The sequence below is a fragment of the Perognathus longimembris genome, chromosome 28, assembly GCF_023159225.1.
Source record: "Perognathus longimembris pacificus isolate PPM17 chromosome 28, ASM2315922v1, whole genome shotgun sequence".
Lineage (NCBI taxonomy): Eukaryota > Metazoa > Chordata > Mammalia > Rodentia > Heteromyidae > Perognathus > Perognathus longimembris.
The window spans coordinates 9945656-9965754 of record NC_063188.1 but is presented as its reverse complement, the minus strand read 5'-3'; the positions used below and the strand labels follow the sequence as shown (position 1 = coordinate 9965754).

Sequence of the window (20099 nt, the reverse complement as noted above, 5' to 3'; positions counted from 1 at the left end):
CAGCACCAAAGAGGGCTGGCAGTTGAGTACTAGCCAAACACATGCAAAGCTCTGAGTTCAAACTTGAGTGCTTCCCAAAATAGACCAAAAAAAAAGGGATCTCCCCTCTGAAATTCTGATTCAGTAGCTCTGGGCTGTAAGCCAGACATCAATACTCTTCCAGGGTTCCACAGGTAGTGCTGATGCATGGCCAAGGTTGGGAAGCGATGCATTGATTTCATAGCAAGTAATTTAATCGGCAACAGGAGTTCAAGCATTTTCTAAACACTAACACTTTTAGTTGCATGTTATTTCCCTCAAATCAATGACAACTATGAAAATGCTAGCAAAATATGAAGTATAATATCGATGCTTAGTGATTGCCAAGGACAAGAATAAAGATATTTTTAACAGAAAAGAAAAGTTCATATTAAAATGTTTATCATCAGATATGATGCCTATAAATGATGTTCATGCTTTACATTCCATCGTCAAAAGCGGATCTGAGGGGCTGGGGATATAGCCTAGTGGCAAGAGTGCCTGCCTCGGATACACGAGGCCCTAGGTTCGATTCCCCAGCACCACATATGCAGAAAACGGCCAGAAGCGGCGCTGTGGCTCAAGTGGCAGAGTGCTAGCCTTGAGCGGGAAGAAGCCAGGGACAGTGCTCAGGCCCTGAGTCCAAGGCCCAGGACTGGCCAAAAAAAAAAAAAAAAAAAGCGGATCTGAGGGATGACCTTCAAATTCATTGCCTAAATCAGGAAAAGAGTCAGACTCACAAGCCATGCAAGAACACTTTGTAGTCACTGTATAATATTTAGTGCTGTTCTATGAAATAAGAAAGGAAATCCAAGGTTTGGCAAAATATCCCAGACTTTTTAAGAAATTATTATCTTTAAGATGTACATTTCCATTTAACAAAGTGATTTATAAATACATCTTGATCAATGTTACCCCTTTCAACATTCTCATCCATCTCCACACCAGACTTTTAAAAGTGTCCTAAGTGCAAATTATCACTGATAGAGACTTCAGCGCTATACAAAAAAATAGGAAGTAAGCCATTATCACTAAGATCATGATAGTCACAAGAAACAATTGGGACTATAGTGAATCTGCCAGGAATACTGCATTGGACAATGGACTGTAAATCCAAAAGCCATGCCCTAATGGCTGACCAATCCCAGCTACTTGGGAGGCTAAGATCAGACGATCACTCACTGCAACTAGCAAAGACAGAAAAGTCCAAGAGACTCCATCTCCACGGTAAGCAGGAGGTTCAAGGCATGGCTCCAATAGCAAAACATCAGCTCAACAAGAAAGCGAAACAAAGATGAGGCTCTCAATGCAACATACAATACCACCACATAAAGAGTAAAAAACTATCATCAAGCTCAGACCGTGAGACCTCTTAGAAATTTAAACACAAAAACTACATCACACCTTGACCCTATAAAGTCTGAGAAAATAAAAGGTGTACCATAAAGCACAAAAGCAAGATGCGTCACACAAGGAGGATGGGGGAAAGGGTGGAGAATAGCATTGTTTTTCAGAAATACATCATTCCCATCATATTACCTGCTGTAGGAGTTTGTGCATTTTTAAGATCCTGTTAAGTTGTATTCGCCTTGTTTTGATCTCATTAACCAAAACATCCGAGAGGTAACGTAGTTCATTGCACCTCTGGCAAATTAAATCAAGTGCATAATGGTGATTTGCTGCAAGCTGGTGGCCATGTAATATTGCACATCGGGTCCTTGTTAACAGAGCCTAGTATTAAGAAAGAGAAATTAATGACTGCATAATCTTTGTTCATATAAAGGAGAGAAAGGAAAGACAAGACAAATTCAGTGTGTGGGTGGGGTGAGATTCAGCAGCAGAGGTCACAGAGCTTAGCATCATACCTCCACAAGTTACCCCCCAAAAAAGCTTACAGTGACAATAATTAGCTACAGTCACGATAGTCATCTATCAGAACCTTATAGAGTTCTGGCAACAAAAATTGAAAATTAAACATCTCATCCCACTCAGAATGTAGATAAGATTGGCTTCTTCTAGTCTGTACAGACTTAGAACTGAAACAGACATCAAGTGAAGTGGACACATGCGAAACAAAAGCTAATGTATTTCATATCATTCATCGTTCACTTGAGAACATTTTTGAACATATTAAAAGGGGCCCTAGTAGTCTTGTCTTCACTCTGTGAACTACTGACTCCCCGAGGAATATTGAGTGAAATATGGTAGGAGTTCAGAACACGCATAGCAAAGCAAAATAAAAGGCCAGAAGAGGAGGTTTATGCCTATAGTCCCAGTTATTCAGAAGGTAGAGACAGGAGGACCTTGGGTTGAGACCGCCTGGGCAATGTTATGAGATAAACTAAACGCAAAAGGACTCCAAAGGGCGGCTTGGGAGATAGTGATTCCCAAAATAAATATGAGGTCTTGAATTCCATCTCAATTGAAAATAAAAAGCAAACTAAAGCAATATAGGGAAGTGAGCCATCTATCAGGCCAGTCAGTGAAAAAGCCAAGACATAAAATGCTACAGAGTTGCAGTTTCAAAAGCTGAACAAGTGCTGGGGATCTATTGCATAGTATGAGTATATAAACCCTACTGAATTGGATTCTTAACAATGGTTAAGATGACAATTGATATGTTTTGTAAAAAAAAAAAAAGTACATTAAAACATAAACAAAGCCAGTTCACCTTTTCCTATTATACCACAGAGATGAGTAACTGGCAACAGAATCACAATCATCTACCAGCAAAACCCTAGAAATGTAAAATTCCATTACAACTGATGACTCTCAAGTTGTGCTTTTACATGCTTGGGAATCACCCATGAATTTATTTGGTTGCTAAGAACATAGCCAGAGGGGCTGGGAGTATAGCCTAGTGGCAAGAGTGCTTGTCTTGTATACATGAAACCCTGGGTTCGATTCCCCAGCACATATATAGGAAACAGCCAGAGATACCCCTCAGTAGACGAATGGATCAGGAAAATGTGGTCCATATACACAATGGAATTGTATGCCTCTATCAGAAAGAATGGCATTGCCCCACTTGTAAGGAAATGGAAGGACTTGGAAAAAATTATACTAAGCGAAGTGAGCCAGACCCAAAGAAACATGGACTCTATGGTCTCCCTCATAGGGAATAATTAGCACGGGTTTAGGCTAGTCACAGCAGAGGATCACAAGAGCCCAATAGCTATGCCCTTATGAATGCATAAGATGATGCTAAGTGAAATGAACTCCATGTTATGGAAACGAGTGTTGTATCACTGTTGTAATTACTTTCAACATGCCATGTGAAACCGTAGCTTCTATTGTTGATGATCCTCTTGTATCCCCTTCCTGTGGTTGTACCTGCACTATCTCTGTATCTTATCTGAGTACCTTGGAAACCATGTATACAGGTATTAGAACTAGGAAACTTAAAGGGAATACCAACACCGAGAGACACAGGGTAAAAAAGACAAATGACTACAAAAGCAATACTTGCAAAACTGTTTAGTGTAGGGGCTGGGGATATAGCCTAGTGGCAAGAGAGCTTGTCTCGTATACATGAGGCCCTGGGTTCGATTCCCCAGCACCACATATACAGAAAATGGCCAGAAGTGGCACTGTGGCTCAAGTGACAGAGTGCTAGCCTTGAGCAAAAAGAAGCCAGGGACAGTGCTCAGGCCCTGAGTCCAAGGCCCAGGACTGGCCAAAAAAAAAAAAAAAAAAAACTGTTTAGTGTAAATCTACTGAACAACTCATGGGGAGAAAGGGAAAGGGGGAGGGGGAATGAGGGAAGAGGTAACAAACAGTACAAGAAATGTATCCAATGCCTAACATATGAAACTGTAACCGCTCTGAATATCAGTTTGACAATAAAAAAAGAAAACAGCCAGAAGTGGTGCTGTGGCTCAAGTGGCAGAGTGCTAGTCTTGAGCAAAAAGAAGACAGGGACAGTGCTCAGACCCTGAGTCCAAGCCCCAGGACTGGCCAAAAAAAAAAAAAAAAAAAAAGACCATAGCCAGAAAAACACTGCCTGGCTCTAGCACATAAGAGAGGTGAGCAAAGTTAGCCTATTCAGTATTAAAGCCAGGAGTCCACACTTCAAGATGAGAAGGTATCAGACTGTATACCCAGGTACTAGGCTAGGTGCTACACATAAATTGATATAAATTCTCACTACAATAATATTGTATAAAATAGGCACTACAGTCCCAATTTATAGACAGCAATATTGAGGCTTAGAACTTAATTTACTGCAGTTACACAGCTAGCAAGGCCATCAGGTCTACGTGGGTGAGTCTGTCTGGTTTACCTGAGCAATTAAGAAAAAATAGGTTCTTGTCCATTACTGTGATTTTGGACAGTACATGGCATTCTTATTTTATTGAATTACTATCCATAGGTAATGTGAGGACATTTCCTTGTGATTTTCCATACATGCACACAGTATTACCTTCACCATAACCCAATTGTTCCTCTGTCTCCTCACTACTGTTCCAAACGGGGTTCATTCATATACATATATATTAAATATAATATATTATATAATATACATACACACACGTATAACATCCCAAGTGTTATTCGTGTGTGTGTGTGCGCACTAGTATTGGGGCTGTCACGTAGTTTTATCACTGAAGGTTAGCACTCTACCATTTGAGCCACAGCACCAAGTCCAGCTTTTTGCTGATTAAAAATAGAGTCTCACAGACTCGTTATGCCCATGATGGCTTCAAGCCATGATCCTCAGATCTCAGCCTCCTGAGAAGATAGGATTACAGGTGTGAGACACTGATACCCAAGCCAAGTGTTATTCTTTTTTTTTTCAAATTTTTATTATCAAACTGATGTACAGAGAGGTTACAGTTTCATACGTTAGGCGTTGGATACATTTCTTGTACTGTTTGTTACCTTGTCCCTCATACCCCCCCCCAAGTGTTATTCTTGATAGATATTTTTTCTAGATTCTCAGAAAGTATTTATGCTATTGTTCCTACATGTGGGATGGAAAGTCCTCACCAATAACTGAGGGTACACAACACACCTGTGGTACTAACCTGGGGCCATACTAAATGAAGCGGATTTAGATAAATATCATTATTCCACTCATCATACAGAAGTGTTGAGAGATTAAGTATAAGAAAAGTTTCTACTACTTCATTCAGTGAAAATATTACCCTCCACAAACACCATGAACATCAAAAATGTACTCTTACCACAGACGTTTCATCCAAGCTTTCCAGTTTTTTAATTTTATGTTTTACTTGAGTTATATTCCCTGCTATATCGTCCAGTTCTGATACTTGTTTCAATAGATGTTCAATTTCAGCTACAAGCTAAAAATGAGAGGCAAAGATTTTAAAAACATATAGCTTGTCTAGCTTCTTTCTATAATAATAATCAGGGATTTTTTTGTTTTGTTTCTTTGTTTTGTTTTGCTTTGGTTTTGGGGCGGTGCTTGTCCTGAGGCTAAAACTCAGGGCCTAGGTGCTAGCTCAGGTTTTGCACTCAAGGCCAGCACTCTACTACTGTAGCCACAGCTCCACTTTCAGCTACTTGCTGGTTAATTGAAGAGAAGAACCTCTCAAACCGTTTAAACTGTTTTTCCAGGTTGGCTTCAAACCATGAACCTGAGATCTCAGCCTCCTGCATAGCTAGGATTACAGAGGTTAGCCACCAGCACCGAGCAAATAATCAAGTCTTACAGTAAATAATAAGGACTAAGCATGTCCATATGATTAAACTTATGGAAAATATAGTTAGCCATTTTATTCAATTATAATCTGCTCAAATATACCTTCCATGCTGAGCAAGACAGCCAACGTATGTAATCATAGGGACTTGAGGGGCTGGCATTGGAAAGATTGTGGCATAAGACCAGCCCAAGCAAAAAAGGTTACAAGACCCAATCTAAATCAATAAAAGGATGAGTACAATGGCATATAGCTGTGATTCCAGCTATGTATTAAGCATAAATACGAGGATCACAGTGCAAGCTGATGTGAACTTAAAGGCAAGTTCAGCAATCCACATGTAAGTAGATGCATAATTGGCATGTGGGAGGGAGTGTAATTTTGTGGGTACTGGGTTAGAGAGGGAAGAGAGACAGAAATACTGGAAGGACCATGCTGTAACTTTAACTATTCTTTCATTAAGGAAAGTCTTGTGAAGAATATGGCAATTCTTGGAAGGAACTAAAACAAATCATGTTAAGCGAGGTAAACCAAGATCACAGAGACAAAAGCCACATGTTCTGTCTGCTATGCAGAAGATAGATCTAAAACACACTGGGATATGACAAATTAAACAGGATTCTAGATACTCATATATAGTCAGAAAGGCACAATGCCAAAGCACCTCTTCATATTTATATAAAGTAATATGCATACTGAAACAAAGTCCAAGATATAAAAAACAACACCATTTTTCATTTTCAGTTTTTAGTTTTTGATGTTTCTGTCTTCTTTACCGTGTGTATGGTATATTCACATGTATATCTGCCTGAGTGTTTGGGAAAGGCACAGAACTCGGGGCGGGGGGAGGAGAGGGTGAAAAAGTACAGCAGTGGAGTTCACTGGAGATGGATGAAAGTGAACTATATAACATGGGTGGAGAGGAGAGGAAGGGAGAGGAAGAGAATGGGGTAACAGAAGACACTATACGAAAGGAAATGGACTCATTACCTGGCTCATGCAGTTGTAATCTCTCTGTACATTACCTCTATAATAATAATAAGGTAAAGTTTTAAAAAAAGAATATGGCATTTCTAAAGTTCCTTGACTCAAAGGAAGAAAAAGATTAGTAGTCACTAAGCTCTGTATTCACAATGTACTACCCTTGTAAACGGAATGAACTAATGAAATACCATGCAAGTGAGCAGCAAAGTAGCAGCTCACCAACTGGAGTAAAGAAAAATGAGTTTCCTTGGAGCCCATGCCCTATGGACAGCACACCAAGAACCACACACACGGTAGGTAGATGTCCACGAGATCTACCCAGAACAAAGTTCATCTTCCGAACAATGTGCAACTAAATATGATGTTGTTACATCTGTCAGAAACAAATTCCTGCAGCAGAAAACAAAAATCTGAGCTGCTCACCAGTATCTTGTGCCTGTAATGCTGGAAGATACAGGTTACCCTAGACAGAAAAGTCTGTTAGACTACCTCTCCCGTTAACCACCAAAAGGTTTGACTGGAGGCATAGCTCAAGTGGTAGAGCACCAGCCATGAGCAAAAAACCAAGAGAGAGTGTGTGGCCCTTGAGTTCAAACCTTAGAACTGCTACACATAAGAAAGGCATTATTAGATCATATTGCTGTTAGTATTTTAAAAAACAAAAAGGAACTGGATATTATTTCTTTGGAAAGCTATTGCACAGCTTAAAATCATTTTATATTTATATATAAAATATATATTATATATGATAAAGAATATGTGAGATATATCATGCCACCATACTCCCCATATATAGTTTTATTCATATACTCAGCCATTAAAGAGAATAAAATTATTTCATTTCTGGAAAATGAAAAAAAAAATCACTTTATATTTAAAATAACAAATCTCAAGCTAATGCTTTCTTTTTGTTTATAGGGATAAATGGGCATCATACAAGGTTAGATTTCTTTTTTTCCCTTTGTTTGTGGTTTTTGTTTTTGTTTTTGTCAGTCATGGGGCTTGAACTCTGGGCCTGGGTACTGTTTCTGAGCTCTTCAGCTCAGGGTTAGCGCTGTACTACTTGAGCCACAGGGCCACTTCCAGTCTTCTGGTGGTTAATTGGAGATAAGAGTCTCACACACTTGCTTGCTGGGGCTGGCTTTGAACTGTGATCCTCAGATCTCAGCCTCCTGAGTAGTTAGGATTACAGCTGTGAGCCACCAGTGCCTGGAATAAGAGTAGATTTCTAATGACAAAAAAGTAAGAAGCTCTGGCAAACTAAAAGGAAATGTATAAAGAAATGTTTTAAGGCAAATGTGGTAGTAAATGCCAATAATCACAGCACTCGAAGCGGAGGCAAGATGATTATGAATTGAAGCCAGTCTGAGAGACTATCAAAATCCAAAAGCTAACAAAGATATATTTTAACTGACCTTTTGAAAATCTTGTTCAAATCTCCATAATTGCAGATACTGCTCCATTTTTAATTGGTGTTTTTCCCAAAATCCATCAAAAGCCGTTTCCATATCATGCACTTGAGTCAGCAATCTTAACAAAGAAAAGTAAAAACAAAAATACATAAAAACAGCCATCTCTGTTGCATGTATGCAAGTAAACTTGAACACTAAGAATGACAAGTAAAGTGACATGTCTGCAACATTGGTTCAGCTGGAAGAAAGAACTCAGATTTCCAGAGGTCCACAAATATTTCTAACACTAACCAGGATGCAAGAAAAACCTGAAATCTACTTTTTACATAATAAAAATGGTAAACTATTCTGTTAGCATGCATTAACAACAGAAGATGATTTCATTGTGATAATTCCACAGATGTGTACAGCGTATATTGAAGATATTCACCTTCTTCACTTCTATTACATTCTCTAACTCCCCTTCTACATCGTGTCTCTCAATTTTTTAAACAATGCTTGCTGGGTTTGTTATTGCACATCTGCATATAGGTCTGTCTGTCTATCCGTCTCTCTATATAGATATAACTTACTTCAATCCTATTCAGTCACTAGTGCCCTCTGATTTTTCCCTCTTCCTCCTTCTAATCCTCTTAAGTCCCCCTGAGACTTATATCTGCATCATCATCATCATAATCATCATTTTAGGTCTAGATGTCATATTCCAGCAAAAATACTGGAGTATCCTTCAGCCCTAAAGAATGAAATTATGTCATATGTAGGAAAATACACACACTTGAAGACCATCACATTGAACAAGATAAGCCAAGCTCACCGAGACAAATATACATACATACATACATACATACATACATACATACATACATACACACACATACACACACATATATATATACACACATATATTGGAGAGGTGAAATATAAATGAAGCAACTCCAAGAAGGCACTACTTACTTATTGACAGTTTTCCAGTCACCACAAATAGGGTGACGATGCTCAAGACTAACAGCTCCTTCCTCAGTGGCGGGTAATTTGAGATTTGTTAGCAGAACTTGTCCTTCCTTGGTTACAGTCCTAATTTCATTCTGTCCAAAGGCACAACAGAATGCATCAGCCAATTAGTCATGTACCCTGAACCACTAGAGATAAAGGGAATACATACGTATGGCATACACAACAGAAATCATCTTTGCTTTCACAGATATCTGAAAAGTCAAGGAGTCTTTCAGTCCTACATAGCCCACAGCTATGAGTATCCATGAAGTCTTTGCCTTACAGATGGATATTGCAATCACATTTCATAAACTAGCTACAGCCAGAGGTTTCACATGCCATTTCTAGTCTCCTTTCATGGATGGCAAGTTCCAAGCTATTCCATTCTACTCTGCTAATAGTACTAATGTGCTGAAATAAAGCAGTAAGGATCAAGTAACGATGACCTTACTAGCATACCTAACACTTAATGCATACTCAGAAATAATTTCCAGCCCTTCTTACTAAAATCCTTCACAGTTACCAAATACTCTTCGCGTTATGTCTTATTGAATTTCATATTGAGTTTAATTCACATATATATATATATATATATATATATATATATATATATATATGAGCTCAGAAGGTCTTATGCGTGGGGGCTGGTCTAAATACATGACCTTGTTCAGACATCTTAGAAAGCTCTAATATTTTCTTCAGGAGCTCCAAAGACCCTCTAAAATGGCAAGCAAAAATTTGGCAGGAACTCTGGAAAGCGGTAATGGAGATTCCTCAGAAGGCTAAACATAGAGCTCCCCTATGACCCAGCAGCCCCACCTTTGGGTATCTATCCAAAAGACCACAAACATAATCACACTAAAGCCACCAGCACAACAATGTTCATCACAGCACAATTTGTCATAGCTAGAATATGGAACCAACCCGGATGCCCCTCCGTAGATGAATGGATCAGGAAAATGTGGTACCTATACACAATGGAATTCTATGCCTCTATCAGAAAGAATGGCATTGCCCCACTTGTAAGGAAATAGAAGGACTTGGAAAAAATTATTCTAAGTGAAGTGAGCCAGACCCAAAGAAACATGGACTCTATGGTCTCCCTCATAGGGAATAATTAGCACAGGTTTAGGCTAGTCACAGCAGAGGATCACAAGAGCCTAACAGCTATGCCCTTATGAACACATAAGATGATGCTAAGTAAAATGAACTCCATGTTATGGAAACGATTGTTATATCACAGTTGTAACTACTTTCAATGTGCTATGTGTAACCGTAGCTTCTATTATTGATGATCTTCTTGTATCCCCTTCCTGTAGTTGTACCTGCACTATCTCTGTATCATATCTTAGTACATTGGAAACCGTGTATACAGGTATTACAACTAGGAAACTGAAAGGGAATACCAAAATCGAGAGACACAGGGTAAAAAAGACAAACGACTACAAAAGCAATACTTGCAAAACTGTTTGGTGTAAATCAACTGAACAACTCATGGGGGGAAAGGAAAAGGGGGAGGGGGTGGGGGGAATGAGGAACGAAGTAACAAAGAGTACAAGAAATGTATCCAATGCCTAACGTATGAAACTGTAACCTCTCAGTACATGAGTTTGACAATAAAAATTTTAAAAAAATTGGCAGGAGTGACTGATGGTCTGTAGCTGAGTAGTAGAATATGTGAGGCCCTGAGTTTAATCCCTAGTACCAAAAAATAGAGGAGCTAATATTGATAAAGCACCAGCTATGTGCTAACAATCATTGTATGCACATTTCATACTTTATCTTTATGTTATCTTTGCAACAACTGAATACGAGGAATTACTGTATATCACCATCATCACAAATCATTCTCCCCATTGAGCACAGAAGGGGAGAGAAACAGAGCTCAGAGGAGGGGCAGTCACCTGCCTGACATCACTCCTCGGTGAGAAACAGAAATTGTTGTTGTTTTTATTGTTGTTGTTTGGTTACACTTTGCTGTGTTTTTCCTGGACAGAATTTTACTTTCAGATTGTGATTCATAGGTTTCCAGTTTCTCTGCTTTGATTAACCAAGACATATCACCCTGCATAGAACTAAATCCTGCAAGTGTACCTAGCATCCTCTTCCCAGATGAAGAACATGAGTGGTACTTGGATGCTTGGTACTTTTTTCTTAGTCTGAGACTGGGACCTGAACTCAGTATCTGACACTTCTGCTCATTGGTTAGTGCTCTATTATAACTGAGCCACACCTCCAACCCCAAATGCTGAGTGCTTAATCAGATTGCTCTTAAGAGGAAAATGACTCTAAGAGCACTTGCTCATTGTCAGAATTGTGCTCCCACATTCTTCCAAACCCACCAATCCAGACAGAAGTGAGTAGAAAAACAAAATCAAGTTGGCATTCCTGTATATGACATCTATTGTAGAGAGCTTACAATCAACTGAACAATGCTAGCCTGGGTCCCAACACTAGTTCATGGTAGACACAAAGTAAGAAAGTAGGTATCCTGACTCTGCATCAAGTGCTCTTTCTCCCTTTTCATCCTGTACCTGTGGTAGAACATCAAACAGAACACAGATCTAACCTTTAAAGGAAAGAGCATTTCATGGGGAGAATGCATGACTTAAACAATAACTGTAGATTTCTTATTCTGAGATATTGCATATTCAGAAATAAACAGCTTGTCAAGATAATGCATCATTTACAAGGCAGACACAGAGATTTAACAGATATGGTGCATTTTTCTCTTGCATTGTTTTTTGAAATACAATACATAGTATCTGTTATCCTCCCTCCGTGTGAAATGAACACATACCTTCAACTGCTGGTACCTTTCCAGACGGACTGCCAGGATTTCTTCTATTGAAGGGATGTCAGCTGGTAACTCAGACTCCGCCAGTTCAGTTCCAAAGGACTGTAATACCTGAGCCATTTCTTTCACTCTGACAGCAAAATTTTCTATAGCCTGCAAAAAGCCAGTAGAGCTTTAATGAAATCTGTACCCAAAACACCAACACCTACATATTAGGCCAAGCGCCAGTGGCCTCACACCTGTAATCCTAGCTATTCAGGAAGCTGAGATCTGGGGATCAAGGTGCAAAGCCAGTGCAGGCAGGAAAGTCTGTGAGACAAGTATGTCCAATTACCCATCAAGAAGCCGGAAATAGAGCTGTGGTTCAAAGTGAAAGAATTCCAGCCTTGAGCCAAAAGCCAGGCTAGACCATGAGGCCCTAAATCCAAACCCAGTACCAGGAAACACACACACACACACATACACACACACACACACACACGATTTCATGTACAGATTTGTGTATGTCCTTGGAGACTAGTGTTTTCCTTATGCTTATCAAACTCTAACTGGCAAAACTGCTGGATAATAAGTGTACTTGTGAAGACAGGTGACAATAGCTACTTAATATTTACTATCACTCATGAAAAGCTTTACTATTCGAAACAAGGTGATAGTCTAAGGAATTGTGCCACAAGCTCTCCCAACAATGCATTGCAAGTACTGCAAACATCTGAACCTGTCATCCCAGAGGCTCTTCTGCCCTGAAATGGCAAGTGAGGCTGTTATTTTTATTTCCCAAATCAACTACTGTGCAGAAAGATGAGAGAAATGCAGAAGCCTTACCAACTACCTATTTACCACACTCCTCAAAATATCTGCTCTTTTCATTAGGCTTTGTGGGTTATTAAAGGCTGGATTTTTTCAATGTTGACAATATACTTTTGATCAATGAATAAACTCTTGCATGAACTGTTAAATGAACTGCTGAATGATGACTAGGTGTAAGGAAAATGCAGCCATGATTTAATGACTAATGAAGCATCATTATTTCTTTTAGAAAGGTTGCCATATCTCTGGGATTTAAAGTCAGGCTACTCTTAACTCTGTAAATTTTGAAAACTAAGATGATGAAATTGATTGTATTAATTGCACTGGTAGGGAATTTAGCATATTCTAGGTACTGAATTAAACAATTGAGGTTTGTTTCTCCTTTAATCTTCCTAAAACCCCTCATCAATAAGATATTATCAGTCTCATTCCATAGTTAGGAAAAGTGTCCTAGGTCCTAAAGCTAAAATCAGCAGTACCAGGACTTGCATCCAAACCCTTTGCTTCTTTAAATTGCTATATGTACCCAGAGGGGCTGGAAAGGAATAAAACTCCTTATTCCCTAGGCCTCTCCTTCAACTGCCATCCTCGGGGACTCTTCATCATTTCTAGATATTTCCTATAGAAGAAAATCAAAATATTGAATTATATTTGTATTGGAAAAGCAAGAGACCCCCAAATCAGATTTTTCCCAAATAGGAAAGAAAAACTTGAAGACGTAGACTTAAAGGCTAGAATAAACTATAGGCTCTACAGTAAGGGCAAAAGCAACATACATTTCTGAAGATGATCCATTCACTGTGGCAGTACTGCAAGGTGCCGCCTAACTCGGGGGTTAACTGCTTGTCATCAATGTATCTCAGCAATTCACTAACTGAGCTCAGCATAACAACCTATATAAATAAGCAAGAAAGACACTATTAACTGCCCTGCACGCCATTCCCTCCATGAAACTGCAAAATGAACTTTAGCAGACAGTAGAACATTATCTTCTATACGTGGATCTAATAGATCTTTCCCTTCTCCATCCACACATGTGTATGCATTATCTTCTTCAGGTAATATCTAAATACTAAACATTTCTCTATAAATCAAAATTAATCTCCATAGAGACAAAAACAATTCTCCTTTGCCTAAAAATTTCCATGGTGAATGGCCACGCTTTGAGGGGGAAAATGTTATGTTCACAACAAATGACAAAGACTTTATGCAGTAAGTTATAATTTATCAGGAGGAGTGAACTGTCCAATGCTACCCACATTTACGAACAATGAACTCCTAACAATATAAACTTAAAAATAACTGTTCAAAATAAAGAACGTGATACACTGAACAAGCTCAGGATGGGAGTTAATGGAAATTCAAAACCAAAACACTCATGTTTATGAAAAATAAACCTTACTCATGATACACACACAAAAAGATATATACATGTACAGAACATAGAACATACATTTTTCTAAAAGAATTGTTTTGTGATAAATTGTTTGTTCTATTCCTTTTTGAAAGTTACAAGCAGCAGGCCTGAGGGCATTTCAAATTTACAGTTTTGTAAGACATATTTTCGCTTTTTTACTTTAAATGCTATGTGGTCACATTTAAATATTAACAGCATGGAACAAAGTGCTCACATGAATGAAAAAGACAGAACATTGAGCCAATATCTTACTGGTAATTTGAGCATGAAATCCTCCTGACTGAATCGAAATCCAATATCTGTGAAAGTGCGTTGAAGAAAACTCGTTGGACGTAAAACCAGAACCAAGTGCAAGTTCCCAGGGAAAGAAGCCTGTGAAAGAAAGAACAGAAGAAATCAAGAAAACTTGACAAAACAAACTCTCCATTGGGCACAAAGCAGAAACTATGTAATTGAATGGAATAAGCTTGAAAGTAATAAAATTCAGTTAATGGGGGCTGGGGATATGGCCTAGTGGCAAGAGTGCTTGCCTCGTATACATGAGGCCCTGGGTTCAATTCCCCAGCACCACATATACAGAAAACAGCCAGAAGGGGCGCTGTGGCTCAAGTGGCAGAGTGCTAGCCTTGAGCAAAAAGAAGCCAGGGACAGTGCTCAGGGCCTGAGTACAAGGCCCAGGACTGGCCAAAAAAAAAAAAAAAAAAAATTCAGTTAATGGCCCACACTTAAAAATTAGACCTTGATACAGTGTAAAACCATGCAAATCGAAAACCCATGTAAGGTCATCAGGTCAAATCATTGCAATGTTCTCACAGTATATAAATACACTCCTAGTTACAGAGATAGACTCTAAAACACCATTTTGAAATTTAGTTTTGAGTTTGAATTTTACTTTTGACTTTTTTAATTGACATGAAATCATGCTTATTTATGGGGTATATTATTTGAAACATGTATACTACATGTATAAGAATAAATTAACATTTCTATCTCCTGAAATAGCATCATTTCTAAATGTTAAGAATCTTTATCCTCTTTAATTCCAAGTGTTTTGTAGTGTTTAATGAATTATAATATAAGAGGTTAAAATTGCCCTGCTGTGCTATAGAACTATACAACACAGATAGGATATACAACATTACAACTTCTCTAGTCGTATATCTTGCTACCAATTATCTAGTCTCTGGCTCCTCTCCCTTCCAAGATTCTAGTGATCTCTATTATTCTACTTTCTACTTCTATGCAATCATTTTTTTCTAGTGTCTACCAAAGAGTGACAAGACACAGTTAGTTGTCTTTTTGTACCTTTCGTTGTTTTTGTCCTGGTCTTGGGGCTTGAACTCAGAGTCTTGGTTGCTGTTCTTGAGCTTCTTTTGCTCAATGTAAGCATTCTACCACTTGAGCCAAAGCTCCACTTACAGCTTTCTGGTGGTTAATTAGAGATAAAGAGTCTCCTGAGCTTTCCTGCCCAGACTAGCTTTGAACCTTGATCCTCAGATCTCAGCTTCCTGATTAGCTAAGATTACAGTTGTGATCCATAGACCCCTGGCTTTGTGTATCTTCTTTTAATAAATCTCTTTCTAATTATTTCCCTATTTTTAACGAGAACAGAGCGCTCTTCTTGTGAGTTGTTTATGTGTTTGGGATATTCACTCTTTGTCAGATGAATATTTGCAAATATTTCCTGCATACTACGGGTTATCTCTTTGTCCTATTTACTGTTTCCTTTGTTGTGTAGAAGCGTTTTAGTTTGTTGAGATCTCAGTCACTTACTTTTACTTTTTTTTTTTTTGGCCTGTGCTTTTACCTAGACAAACATCTGTAACTGTTTCCCCTATATTTTCTTCTAGTAGTTTCATAGTTTGGTATTTTATATTTCAGTTCTTAATCCAATGGGTTTGTTTTTATACAGTAATAGGTAGGAGGTTAGTTTCATTCTGTGTTTGTATACCTTCTTTCCCTAGTACCATGTATGGCAAACTCTCCTTGATTCATTGTATGTATTTTCATAGTTTTGTGGAAAATTCAACAAAGCATCATATTCTAAATGGCCACTCTAGGCTAATTAATTTTGACTATTTGCATTTTCATGGATGATGAAATCTATTACATGAACCCCATGCACACGTTTCTAACCATCTTCCTAAAATACTGGTTTCCCCACCATCACCCTTGTGCTCTAGAATAAGCAATAGACTCTGGCTCTGCTGGTTGAACAGGAGGGTCAACATTACCTTATGCTGAACAAGCTTAACCCAAATAAACTACAAATCTCAAAAATCATCACCCACCATATTTTAAGAAAGAGGTAACATTGGATACTATATATATGCTTATCTGAAGTAGGGAAGGGAAAGAAAAATGAGGGAGGGTATAACAAATAAGACAAGAAATGTACTCACTACCTTATTATGTATATTATGAAATGTACTCACTACCTTATTACCTCTGTATATCACCTTGTCAATAAAATTTAATTCAAAAAAAAAGAAATGTACTGGGGGAGGGGGGAGGGGGAATGAGGGAGGAGGTAACAAACAGTACAAGAAATGTATCCAATGCCTAACGTATGAACGTGTAACCTCTCTGTACCTCAGTTTGACAATAAAAATTTAACAAAAAAAGAAAATAAATAAATAAAGTAACTTTTTATTATTTAGTAAAAAAAAATGTACTCACTGCCTTACATATGAAACTGTAACCGCTCTGTACTTAACTTTGACAATAAAGAAAAAATAATAAAAAATAAATTTAAAAAAGAGGTAAATCATTGTTACTAATGGTGATTCTGCATTTTCTTTCTTTCTTCTTTTTTTTTTTTTTTTTTTTGGCCAGTCCTGGGCCTTGGACTCAGGGCCTGAGCACTGTCCCTGGCTTCTTTTTGCTCAAGGCTAGCGCTCTGCCACTTGAGCCAGAGCGCCTCTTCTGGCCTTTTCTATATATGTGGTGCTGGGGAATCGAACCCAGGGCTTCATGTATACAAGGCAAGCTCTCTTGCCACTAGGCCATATTCCCAGCCCCGATTCTGCATTTTCTATCCTGCTACACACTCTAAAACTTTCTGGACTTTGAAGTGGTGAAATCACAATTGGTTTGCACCTAACTCTGTGCTCTAAACCACTGAACATGCTCCCATCTTTTTACTAGCCTATATTATTTGTATTATTTCTGTATGTGCACAGAAACATCCTGGTCATATTTACCCTGTTAGTCCACTTCTTAAACAGAGCCCAATGAAGAAAGCTACAAAAGGGATATTGAGAAGCAGAAGGGAGATCATAAAGAGCTAGGCTGGAGAGAAAGGCGTGGCATCCTGTCACTCTTCTCACTGAAAAGCAGAAGCTTGAGGAAGGCTTAAGAAATATTGTTGGGGGGCTGGGGATATGGCCTAGTGGCAAGAGTACCTGCCTTGTATACATGAGGCCCTGGGTTCGATTCCCCAGCACCACATATACAGAAAATGGCCAGAAGGGGCGCTGTGACTCAAGTGGCGGAGTGCTAGCCTTGAGCAAAAGAAGCCAGGGACAGTGCTCAGGCCCTGAGTCCAAGGCCCAGGACTGGCCAAAAAAAAAAAAGAAATATTGTTGGGGCCGGCGTGATAGGTGAATGGAAGAGCTCTTGCCTCACTTGTTCCAAATTGCCACAAATTATTAAATAAAAAGAAATATTTTGTCTCAATAGGCAAAACACTTGGTTGGAAAAAGCAGTGAAACCTGAAGGAAGAAAAAGGAGGTTTCATAAAACTAATGGCTGTAGTGCTCAAGGAATACTTCTGGAAGTTCATTAGTTCTTTCCATCTCCTATGTTTCCTCTTCTCTTCAAGGCATAGCCCCCAAAAGTACCATTTTTTAAAAAAATGAAAACTTCATTTATTTTTTTTTGCAATCATACTTAGAAAGTTTTTCATTATAGGACAATTCTGGAATTATCTTTATTGGTATTGGTCAATCTAATAGCTCCACTGAAATTCAATGGCCAATTCAGGGCAAAAGCTAAAGAGGCAATAACTAATGGCACTGCACTTATTTATTATTGATTTTAGAATGTAAAGCATGCAGTTTAAACCAGGTGTGTGTGTGTGTGTGTGTGTGTGTGTGTGTGTGTGTGTGTGTGTATGTGTGTGTGTTACAGCCCTAGAGCTTGAACTCAGGGCCCGGGTGCTATCCCTAAGCTCTTTTTGCCATAGACTAGTTCTCTAACGCTTGAGTCAGAGGTCAACTTTTGGCTTTTTGGTGTCTAATTGGAGGTAAGCATCTCATAGACTTTCCTACCCAGGTTGGGTTCAAGCAGCTATCCTCAGATTTCAGTGTCTTGAATAGCTTAGATTACATGTGTGAGCCATGGACACCTGACAAGGTATATTATTTTTATCTCCATGCTCACATAAAATCAGATATATATATATAGATATATATATATATATATATATATATATATATATATACTTCAATCCCAGTTCCATTCATTCGTTTCAGACTCGAACCAAACTGGCACTTGCCAAACTGTCATGTTACAAGTGACTATACAAGGTCACATGACTACTTTTCATACTCTTTTAAAAAATAAAAAATATATTTCAATTTTATATTATATTGCATTAGTTATTTCCCATATAGGGCTTGCCAAATCTTTAAGAGAAGGTAAGAGGACAAGGATGAATATACTGTATTTATTGAATGCTTACTGTGAGGATCGTGCCTCTAAGGAACTGGACTAGAGTGTGCTAAGTATGTGCATGGACTTGGCTTTATTTTTATGCTCTTTTCACAAAGAGTGAGTGAGAGAATGTGGTAAGGTGAATAATAACTCACTTGGACTACCATGCCCTATACCCAGGAACCCATGAGCATGTTACTCTACATGATAAAATAAGTTGTAGCCATGTGCTCTTGGTAAGGAGCACATAGGTGTGTGTGTGTGTATTTGTGTGTATGGAGAACATTATATAGAGAGAGCATTATGTATATATGAATAGCATTATATAGAGATAGATACATACACACACACACACACACACACACACACGCACCACATATATAATGGAGATATAAGCAGACAGAAGGAGATTATCCAGATCTATAGAAGAAAGGGGGGCGTGATGACAGAGAGTTCAGAGTGTTTGCGGGGCCACATGTGAAGGAATGTGCACAGAATTAAGGAAATCACTTCTGTGAGCCTCCAGATAGAACCGAGCCAGTCCAGTTGACTCCTTCCTTTTAGCCCAATGAGACTAATACTGACTTCTGACCTCCAAAACCCTAAAACTAAAGTTTTATTGTTTTAAGCCACTACATTTCTAAAATGTTTCCTTGGCAGTAGAAAAACAATACACTGAGGTTTTGGAAGGTTAAGTATATTTTCAAACTCTTGCAGCTTCTCAGAAACAGAATTCAAACTCAGGATCAACTGACTGTAGACCTCTATCAACGGAAGGTACTTGGAAAGGCATTGGGGGAAGGGTAGTAACAGAGATCAAATTCAAGGTTAAAATTCCAAACCTAAAGCAAAGGTGACAATTCTAAGTATGAGGAAGATTATAGAAATGTATAGTACAGCCTAAATAAGGCATAAGCTGGCAACTGACACTTTCTTAAATGATAAAGAACAAGCAGAAGTGGTAAGGACTGTGAGGATTAGTAGCATCCAAAACAGGGGTGCATACTAGTTAGCATCAAATGTTATCATGTGGGAAACTGGGTGAAGCAATATAGTCTTTGGTTTCACAAGAAAACCCAGAAATCCGAAAGTTTATGTGAAGCCTTCATTTACATAGTATAAATATAACACATTCTCCCGCTGTTAGTGTACAACCTCCGAACAAAAACACTTCATATATGTGTATAGGGGCCAATATGAATAATATAGCCATGTCCCTTTCTGTGATTGCTGGCTATAAATGCCTGGCTGAGACAGAGAATTCTGGAGAACTTGTCATTAGATAGACCACACAGAGGTAAGATTAATTTGCATTCATGTATGTAGGCACACTTATAGATACAAGGAGA

General features: G+C 38.5%; 1 protein-coding gene across 1 annotated transcript in view; it reads right to left on the bottom strand.

Moving 5' to 3' along the window:
* Mcf2 (MCF.2 cell line derived transforming sequence) overlaps positions 1–20099 on the bottom strand; it is a 61467-nt gene that overhangs the window by 28745 nt on the left and 12623 nt on the right. Inside the window, exons 4-10 of the mRNA XM_048336716.1 lie at positions 14347–14466; positions 13454–13570; positions 11871–12020; positions 9032–9162; positions 8081–8195; positions 5205–5324; positions 1558–1749 (exon numbers count right to left, since the gene is read on the bottom strand). Of these exons, the coding sequence (XP_048192673.1) occupies positions 1558–1749; positions 5205–5324; positions 8081–8195; positions 9032–9162; positions 11871–12020; positions 13454–13570; positions 14347–14466 (945 nt within the window). The remainder of the gene's footprint in view (positions 1–1557; positions 1750–5204; positions 5325–8080; positions 8196–9031; positions 9163–11870; positions 12021–13453; positions 13571–14346; positions 14467–20099) is intronic.